We start from the raw sequence: 10,473 nt of genomic DNA, 5'->3' as shown, positions 1-10,473 counted from the left end.
CAGCAGATTGTGCCTCAGAGAGAAAGATGAAGCTTTCCTCCAGAATATTTTGGATGAAGCTATCATTTTCATTTCACTCTCAAATTATTAAATACCTCTTGACTGATTTCCCACAGGGTTTTGGATAGGAAATGTTCTTAAATCCTAAATCCTTGATAAGGCGTAGCATATTCCTAATATGTCCAAACGCCCTCGCTGTATAATCCTTCAACTTAATTTTATATTTTACTTCAAGTGACAGACTTGTCTATAGGACTGTAGTTGTTGCACATTTCAAGTCATTTTCATATTTCAGTGATCGTTAAAAAGGCATTTGGTGGAAACAAATAAACACAAAGGCATAACTTAGTCTGCAAATTACATAAACAATGCCAGATTTTATGCTAAGCTGTTAATTGTTGAGGGCCTGTGGGTGGTACGACACAAAGATACCTAAAAATAAAACTAAATGTATCACACTACTGAGGCATGTTGAACCTTTTTCTCAGTGTACTGTCGCACCCCGATCAAGTCACTACGCTGCCATTTATTGGTTTGTTCAAATGTTTATCTATTACTTTTAAATATAACCATTTAGCCATTAATTTGAGCTAGTTCATTGGTTTAAGATGACTGTTTTAACTGGCCACTATTACCTATTTCACCATTCATCCATTACTTTTAACTAACCGTTTCCACTGTTTATCCATTACGTGTAGCTAATATTATGTCTTTTAACCATTTATCAACTGCTTTTAATATCACCATTTGTCCCTTAGTTTGCCATCCATTAGTTTAAGCTTGCTATTTGGACTTTTAGGCTTGCTTTATGGTGGCTATTTTGACAGTTATCTTTAAATATCACATTTCTTAATTAATTTAAGGTAGTTTTAATTGAAGTTCAACGACCATTAGCTGTCTATTTTAATGGTTCTCTGCTTGCTGGCTAACTACTTTTCAGGCACTCTTAAAATGTTGTTGTAATTCTATTTTTTCTTTCTTATATGAGCAACTCAACAATCACAAACCCCATAATTGTAGTACCTGCAGGAACAAGTAGGCCTACCCTATGATTAAATGCTTATTGTGCAGATTTAGAGTCCTTCTGTTACAACAAAGGAGCACTGATTTATCAAAGTTATTTATTAAATGAATAAAACTCTTACAAAAACACATTTAGGCATACCATTAGGAAATATATACATAAAACCAAACCTGGCTGGTGTTAAGAAATATCAAACCATCTGAGGCCATCATATATATGTGTAATTTGCACACTGCAGATGTCCATGGTTCTCATAGATTTTATTTAGTTATAGACTTGAAATTGTAATGAAATAAATACAAAAGCATGATGGCAAATTGGACACGAGTACTGATGTTAACAGTGTCTTTGGATTTTTTTCTGTGTCTAATATGAGAAAAACAAGGTGACAAAAATGAAGCTGTGTGTTATGAATGTAGGAAGAACAGATTCACTCCTGTTCATTTTCTCTCTCACTCTCAGCCACGACTTATCAAAACCAAGCAATATTTAAGATATTTACAATCATAGATGATTATTAGGAAGAGCTAAGAAAGGTGTTTTTATATTTCACAGAATGCTCCACTTTCATGTCTTCTGATTTGAAACATCACTGGTGCGTAATATATCCTCAGTGGAAATAAATACCAAGGCAGCAGACAAAGAAGAAAAGAAAACAACCAAACAAGACAACACATGTTAAATGCAATCTAGCGAGTCGTTCCCATCTACACATTAGATAAAGTGTTCTTATTAAGAAAATATCAATTGCAAACATCATTGGCATCACTGGATTTCTGCTGGATGGAGTTTCCTTCTCTTCCTAGGTGTGCACATGTGCACGTAAACAGAGGAAATCGCATCCCGTTGGAAAGCAGTGCTGTTGGAAGAAACCATCTCCTCTTGGTAAACATCGTCTGCAGTACCAAAGTGGTCGCTGAAGTTGTGAATCATAAAACAAGGCTGGCCAGACGAGAAACTTGATGATCGAAGCCATCCATATGTGTTTACAATGGCACATGGAAGGGTGATGTTATTTTAAAGCAGACGAGGGATAAATCTGATTACTGTCTAAATAACATGTAAACAGTGGTTTTAGAATAATCACACACGTGCAAGACGTGTAAACACATTATTCTGTTTCCGGCCACTAACGGAATACTCACAGTAACCAGGATTTGTGTGCACGTAAAAATGACCTTGTAAATGTACTTCAATCTGACCAGGTTTCTGCTGTGTCCATTGAGCAAGGCACTGAGGCTTAACCAGAACTGAATAAAGTTGTTCCCTCAGTAGTGGCAGCGAGAGGTTGCGACATGTTCAGTTTGTTCGTTTCCTCCAGCGACTGCTGATTTGCTCTGTGGTGACAATAGGCACATCGCATCGCATCCATGTAAAGTCAAATGCTGACATAAACTGGGCTACAGGAAAAGGAAAAAACAATCATTTTTGTTCTCTTAGTAAAAACCGAATTATAAGTGTCCGACAAAGCAATCAGGACCATCAGTGGCAGCCTTGAACAGTGACAGAGGTGTTGATATCAGAGTGCCTCTCTTGTCATTTAAATGAAAGTTCCTCGCTTGAGTTGTTTAATGTCATACGTGCTTCTGAGGAGCCATCAGACCACAGAAACACCCTGCGTGGGACAGTTGAGAACTGTTACCACGTCAGGCCTCTCGATGCGAGCCAGTGCAGAACACAGCAGTCCCAGAGTGGAGCCTTCTTTCTGGGCCCAGTTAGAGAGGAGAGTGTGAGCAGGGGCCTCTCCACGCCCAAACAGGTCCAGCTGTTCAGGCTCATAGCCCAGCGCTGCGCCCAGCTGCCGCCACCCCCGGCCCCCTCCCTCCTGCAGGAGGCGCTCCACCTCTTCCTGTCTGTGGGGGGGTAGGTTGATGTACAGACGATTGTCCTGCTTGCTGTCCCTCTTTGTACCTGTGGAAACACAAAGTTAGCTTACTGTTTGGCTATTTGAACCAAAAAAAAAACTAACCAATCGATTTTCAATAATAACAGCCTTTCTTTTCAAATACGAAACATTTTATAGGCGTTATATAAGAAAGCTTCCTCGTCGTTGTTCTTGTGAGGAACACTGGGAAGTTAAAGGTGCCCTGTGGTGTTCTTGTAAACAAACAAACCTGTGTTTACATTCGGTGTTTCTTTCCAAAACCCACTTTGTGTATCTTTAACAAATGTGTTGAACGCATTTCCCTCCTCCTAAACAACAAGCCAATCTCTTAAGTATTCTGAAACCTGCACCTAAACCTTGTTTACATATATTTACATATCTTGCTAGCTAGCGATCTTCCTCTCCACTGCCTTTTGTTCACTCAAGGACTTCTCAATTCTGAAACATATCAGGAACCATGAAGTATTATGAGGGCGGTAACGTGATTGTTTAAATTCAGGCTGCAGCCTTCATAAGAACATGTGATCTTCTTTTCTGTGTTTTTTCTTCAATACTCTAATAACAGGTATTGCAGATTAATAAAAGTCTAGATGTATTTGTTAAAATGTCTTCTGAAGGCTCTGAAACTTAGTCTATTTTAGTCTCAAAGAGCCTGTGTCTACCACACCTTTGCTGGGCTGGTTGTCCTGCAGGCTGTGAGAGTCCAGGAAAACACCACTGTCACTTTGGAGCTTTTCTCCCTCTGGAGATGCTCCCAGCTCAGCTGCACGAGCCTTAGAGAGAGCCCTCTTCTGTTTGCATGATCTCCAGCTGAGAAGTGCAGAGGAAGGCAGGGTGAGTTAGGAGACCCACAGTGAGCTATCTTTCATCCCAGGGCCAATCTTAAAATCATTATTGCATCCACTGAAGGACTACTACCCATCCCCAGTGAAACCTCACCATTTATAAGCCACATAAAGAAGCAGACCCAGCACCACAGCTGCCAGAACAGACACGTAGGCCAGAATGTTGTTGCTGCCATCCTCATCCTCCGTGGTAAACTTGGGCGTTCCAGGGGCCGGACTGGCCTCCCCTTCCTTCGTCACCTCCTCAACACCTGGCCAGCGAGGAGCATCGCGGGTCCCATCAGGTCCATCCAGACCAGGACGAGACAAAATGTGCAGCTTCTTATCTATTGAGATTGTCGGGAGAGACGTGTCAGGCTAGTAGCATTGCATCGGCACATATGCACATCAGAAACACATTTGGTCTGCATAAATTAGAGCCAGAAATAATTCCTCAGAAGCCTGCGCGCCTGATGTAATGATACCCTCAGTCATCCTGGTCCCCTGGGGTTTCGAAACCTTTCATTGCCCCTGTTTCCATCCTCGTTCTCCCTCCTGTGGTCTGCCTATTTTAGGATCAAACACTACAGGGTACTGTGCTGACCTCTCTGGGGTCAAAGGGTCTTGACATATGGAACCAGAGTGTGTACAGATGACCTTACTCCTGGAGAGCGAATGAAGCCATTTGGGAGCAAGCAGACTAGTTGTCAGGGCCAGCAGCCTCCTTTGGCTTTAAGGTTCTTGGGGGCAGTTAACCTAAAGACCTGTCAAGCTCATACCAATTGGATTACAGCACTTAAGTGGGCTCTTTTTTCACTGCTCATATTTCCCATCTCAGAGTGTTACAGAGTGTTCAGATGAGGTGTGGCTACAGGTGTTGACCACATGTCGTATTCTCACAGACCCTCCCGCTCCCTGTCACCCTCCCTTTGGCTCATTCTTTTATCTTTTACTATTGCTGCCTTTCCCTGCATTAGACATTTAATGTAACAAGGCTGGCACTCTTCTCTATGTTTCTTACTGTCAGCAAATAAAAGACCAGAATGAAAAAATGCATTAGTCTGTGGCACTCAGCCCCCAGCTCATTAGTTCCTACTGAAGACATAAAACAGATCATAAATAAATATATATATATATATATATATTTTAAAAAAAAAGGCTAAATAAGTTACCAAAACAGCAGGGACTGTAGTTTTTGGAAAATCTTACAAATAGTCTATTTGTTGGGGACTCGTTTAAGCTGTGCATTTAGGGCACTAATGAGCAGCAAGGCGATGACTGGAGGGTTGATTCAAAATTAACTACAGTGCCCGTGTTCATCAAAATGAAAGACCACGTCACCCAGAACACCAGAGTGGCTCATTTATGCATTTTTAACTTCTGGACAACAATGGAGGTTTATGCCACAGAGACACAAACCATGTCAGTCTTAGTCAGTAGGGTCAACTTACTGTTGTTTTGTGTCTTTTCATGCAATTTGTTGACAATAAGACAAATATAGAATGTGACCAGTGTCTTTTCTTACTCTAATTCTTCCATACAACTCACCCATGCAGAGTGTGTCAGAGTTGGGCATGCAAGCACGGATCTCCACTTCACTGTCAGAGCACAGGGTGCATTTCTGGCAGGGTCTGGTGCTCCTCAGCTCCTCAGAAAATGTTCCCGGGCCACACATCTGGCACTGCGTGTTTCCCTGTGGGCCGCACTCCCGGATAACACCCTCGCCATGACTGCATTTGGAGCAAGGCGCACACAGGCCGTGGATGCTCAAAAAGAAGAAGCCGGTGTCGCACTCACATTGTGTGTCTTGAGTGGCGGAGCAAGAGGCCAACGTGGGGACACTCGATGGGCACTTGGCACAGGGAACGCAAGGGCCGAGGCCTTCAGATGAGGAAAATGTTCCTGGGAGAGAGATTACAAAATCAGGGTCTGTTGGGATAAGTTGCGTTTCTCTCACAAATATCAGTGGAAGTGATGAAACGCAGTGCTGTTTTAAATCTTCCAGCCTCTTGAGCAGATGACAGAGATAATGATAAGGCAGGTAAAACATAGTCTGCATTGGTGGAGTAACATTAGATTATAATTGCTTACCCTGTGGGCATGCTGTGCACTTGGTATCCTCTTTCCCACACTCTACCTCCACTCCAAAGCCAGCAGGACACAGACTGCAACACTGCCCTGCTTCAGTGAACTGTCCACTGGCACAGGCATCTCCAAGAGTAACCTACAGTAAATAAATGACATTAAAAAAAATACCAAATTAAGCAAATACTACCCACGCAGGCAATTTTGAATCAACCGTCGTCATTCGGACGTAACTGTTAAAAGGATGCATGTTTAACTTAAGTAGTTACCAAACAAGAAAACGAAATAAGAGGTTTTTCTTTGTCCAATGAGTTTTCTGTCTTACACCACATGTGGGAGGGAAATCACACACATCCCGTCCCTGTGCAATTAAAGAAGCGTGGAACCGGGTAGACCGAAAATGGCCTTTTTATCTTTCTGTCTGCTTCAGTTTTCACCCTTAAAGCGCTCTGAGTCCTTATCTGCAAGTGGGTAATGGAGAGGCCGGCTTGAGTTATGACATGAGGGATAGATCGGACATTCCTAGCAGCTTGTGCAGCAGGGTTGGTGCCTGACAGGAGGGGCTGGCTTTAATCAGATGGCTTTAGACCAGTGGAAAGAATAAGACATAAAGAGGTGAAGGAAAACACTCAGAAAAGGAGGAAGGGAGAAGTAAAAAGAGCTTCCGCCCTCCCCCTCATTCCAAATCAGTGTGAATGGCAAAGTGTATCTGTGTGTGTGAATACAGTGTTTGTATTTTTTGACATTAGAAAAAGAGGGGGAGGTTTATAACGGAGATGGTTCCAGCCCCAGGCAAGGGTGTCAGTTAACCAAGGCTGCCCAGCATGCAAGTGTGTGTTTGGGTGAGAGGGGGGCCTTTGAAGTCGTCAAGCCCTGCAGGTGTGTCTATGAAGGTCAGTATTTCACTAACTCCCCTTCTCCAGGCTCCCTACAACGGCATCTTAAACATGCACACATTTAATGGAGATTGGTCTGCTCCGCCTGGGGGCTGACAAGAGCAAACAGATGTCTAACAACTAACCTCCTGCAAAGGGGAAAAGTAACAGCTAAACAACCCACCAATGACTCTCTTTGTCTCTGAAGGCTGCCAAGAAACACAGGCAACGTGCGTGAACCTGTTGAGCCTCCAACAAGCCCACCAGAAACACACACACACACACACACGCACACACACACCACGCCGTGCCCCCAGTCACAAAACACTGAAATGTTCCATGCTGATACTACAGGAGAAGCAGCTTTGAAACGGGGCTCGCCTCGTTCCAAAAACAACAGCCAGTTTCAGTGCAGCGCTTACAGAGGAGCCTGATGATATCTGAGCACCAGCCACAGAACCCAGATCAGAGGTATTAGGGCGTCGGGGTAGTAGGATCCAGCAGGCAGGAACCAGTAGGATGTTTGGAGTTGGCAGACTGTGACCAAGCGTAGACCATAATAACTTGTAGCACAAAGGCTTCCTGGTAAGGCTGGTTGGTCCTCTCCATGTGACAGATGGAGCTCCTCTACTCACACGAGCTAACCTCTTAGCCCTTAATCTACGCTTTGATAAATATTTGGTGACAGTGGCTCTGCTTTATTTTTACCCCCAGCTTGGATTTCTGTCATTTTACAGCACCTGGTGGGCGTCTGGTCTGGTGTAGCTCTGTCAGCCTGCCTGGAGGGTTGACTGGGCTCAGAGCAGGAACTGCCAAAGGCTTGGCACTTCACCCACTGGTGCCCAGTGCACAATAAAATATTTAGTCAATGCTTCACTGGAGGCAAGTGGGAACAGTGATCTACTCAGTAGAGGAATGAATAAATCATTATCTACTGTATATACAGTATGCAATACTACTATATATGGATTGGATACTACTTAATGCTTATTGGCGTGATGAAATATTCCAGTACACAATTCATACCTATCACATGTAGTGCGGCGATGAATCAGTGTTTACAATTTCAATTAAATGAATCATTAGAGAAGTGATACCCAAAAAAAGTGCTTATGCTTCCTGACATTGATGGTGTATTATCGATCATTATGAAACCGTTACCATCTCACAGGATCTGCTTGTGTTCCCACAGTGTTGTACTTTGGCTTCATATCCCACTTTCATTCAAAGATTAATTTGGTGTGCGTGCAGCAGAGAGGATTCAGTCTTATCTGCTGCCTCAGGGGCAGAAAGTCTGAAGGGACGGGGCTGCAGTTGCTTTTTCCATTTAGGTAAGAAGCTGCAATCTGAAGGGATTCCCCAGTGAGAACAGACGGACCACCGAGGAGCACGGCTTTCAATGGGGCTCTCAACTCCACGGCTGCCGGAGTCACTCAGTCATCGCAGATCACACACACCAACACACACAGTTCATTTCAGCCCTCTCTGTGCCTGAAACATTTTCTGTGCCCCTTTGATGTGAGACCACTTTTGAAGCACGTAGGCTGGAGTTTCCAGAGTTAATCTAATCTGCGTGAAAATAAACACACAAAAGGATGCTCTCTCGCTGTGAGGACAATGACCCACGGGCCTTCGCTTCAGACAGGGGCCTTTCAGCAGAGACAGCCTGAGCGGAGGGAAAGTTGTCTAAGCTGCACATCCCACCTACACTGATTGCTGTCATTAGTATTTAAAGGGAGCATGAGGGACAAATTAAAGGACACAGGTTTCTCTTTTTTCCAGCTTCAGGCTCACCCAAAACTATGATCCTAAATCAAATAAGACAGCACACAGTAAAGTATCAATCTAGTGATTTTTAACTCTCACCAAAGTGTTGAGAGGTGGTTCAAATTTCTAAATGGTCCTGACGTCTGCCCCCCAAAGAAATCTGCTTAACTACTCTATGGAAACTCAAATGACTGTGGTAACAAGCTAAACCACCCCCCAATTTTTGCACTCACACACACACGCACCACAAACTGGGAGAAAATGATGATAATTGCTTTGCTCCGGATATCCAGACCCAGGAACACTGAAAGCTAGGCCACATTTTCACCAGGAACTGTGGCAAATACGGCAAAGTACAGTAAACGACGGGCAATATGAGCCTTAGAAACAGAGTCAGCGGTAGAAAATCAAGAAGAGTGTGCTAACACATTGTAAAATACAATCAACTTCTGCTCTAAATCATCCAAGTGAGCTAGCAGAAAATCATTTGACAGCACAAATGAGGATTTTTCAGTGGGCTAAAGCAACAAGTCTGTGTGTTTGCAGTGCAGAAGAGAAAGAGCACTTCAAAAGAAACTCTTTTGATTATTGGAGGGAGATTTTATCTCTCCAAGAGCTGAAGTTTATCTAAACACTTTGATCCAACAAAAGTGCTTTGACTCTGAGGAGCGTGTCCAGACAGGACTACAAGCCCCATGGGCTTTTTGAGGTAGATGAGTGTCAAGTCATTGTCTGCAACTGTGAAGGCAAGGGCCTTCTTTTCACACTGATCCTGGCTTAATAATATGCTATTAAATAACACAGACACTATAATTTGTCTATAAAATACATCATTTAACACGGTGTAGGTGCCTAATCTTGGTAAACTGTGCGCCCCTGTGATGTTTCTCCACATTTTCCCAGGATGTTCTGTGACCATGGAAGTCAACATACAGCCGTGTGTACATGTACAGTAGGCAGGCCACGGCCCAAGATGCGTCTCTGAGTCACAAGCAGCCTTCGAGCAAAATAAGGAGTAGCTTGTTTTCTCTTTGATTATGAGAGGCTGCAGAAGAAAGAGCGGATGAGATTTGATCAGAAGTCTGTCCTCACTCTTTCCACTGTTATTTGGCAACTACAGAATGACAACAGACATATTCACCAACAGGAGCCATGTGACACGGCCTTAAAGAAATGTGGCTTTTTGGTGCACAGCAGATTTCCTTTGGGAACAATGGTGTTGAATTGAACTCGGTGGCTGAAGTTTACAACGACTTCTATTCCAGTGTTATGGTTATAAGCGCGTGAAATAAGGATGCAGCTCATTATAAAGGCTTTTGACCGGTGGAAATATGTGCCATTGTGTGAGAGAAGCAGTGACTGACTGTGGCTTACTTTTAACAGCAGGAGCGCGCAGATGACAAATGGTCTCATGTCTTCAGTATCCAAAATCCCTCCAGCGGACAGATTGGTGCGTCTCAAAGTCTTTGACAGAACCTCTTTTTTTCCAGTCCGCGACCCTCAGAAAATCCCATCCAAACTTCCACTTCTCTAAAACCTAAATGTGCCACTTAAACACAAAATAGCGTCTCCTAAAACGTGCTGGTTCCACAGACGGGAAAGTTTGGTAAATTATAGTCCAGTAATCAGATGGTTTTTACGCATGAGAAAGCGGCTTTACAACGAGGGCTGTGTAGTCCGTAGGTTCTCCCAGGAGCAGCGCCGTGGACGCATTTCCTTCTTTCAGTGCATTCCCTGCTGATACTGCGCAACTTTACACAAAGTTTCTTCTGTTTCAGCCGGCGGGACGCACAGACTGCTGCCTCTCCTGCAGCTCTCGTACGGATGAGGCAGGCAGGAAAAAGCTGCTGGAAACTCTCCTGGGCCTTTTCTCCTCCCATCTCCTCGGCTCGCAGTGCGGCTCTGTGATTGGCTGCATCCCTTCGACGGCGTGTTGGAAGCAAGAATGTAATGGAGGCTTGAACAGTATGAACTGCAACCGAGTCTGACATTGGCACTGTTTGGGTGCGATTA

At 43.8% G+C, this 10,473-nt stretch overlaps 1 protein-coding gene across 1 annotated transcript; it reads right to left on the bottom strand.

Annotated features, from left to right (window-relative positions):
* Positions 1–1,102: 1,102 nt before the first annotated feature.
* nradd (neurotrophin receptor associated death domain) lies at positions 1,103–10,262 on the bottom strand. Its single transcript, XM_076737538.1, has 6 exons — positions 9,835–10,262; positions 5,825–5,957; positions 5,282–5,635; positions 3,849–4,080; positions 3,577–3,719; positions 1,103–2,935 (listed from the first exon to the last, which is right to left on the bottom strand). Exons 1-6 carry the CDS (start codon positions 9,871–9,873, stop codon positions 2,622–2,624), a joined length of 1,215 nt encoding a protein of 404 aa, XP_076593653.1. The 5' UTR covers positions 9,874–10,262; the 3' UTR covers positions 1,103–2,621.
* Between the last annotated feature and the right edge of the window lie 211 nt (positions 10,263–10,473).

Source organism: Chaetodon auriga, chromosome 8, assembly GCF_051107435.1.
Source record: "Chaetodon auriga isolate fChaAug3 chromosome 8, fChaAug3.hap1, whole genome shotgun sequence".
NCBI lineage: Eukaryota > Metazoa > Chordata > Actinopteri > Chaetodontiformes > Chaetodontidae > Chaetodon > Chaetodon auriga.
This window is presented reverse-complemented; position numbering and strand designations above follow the sequence as displayed.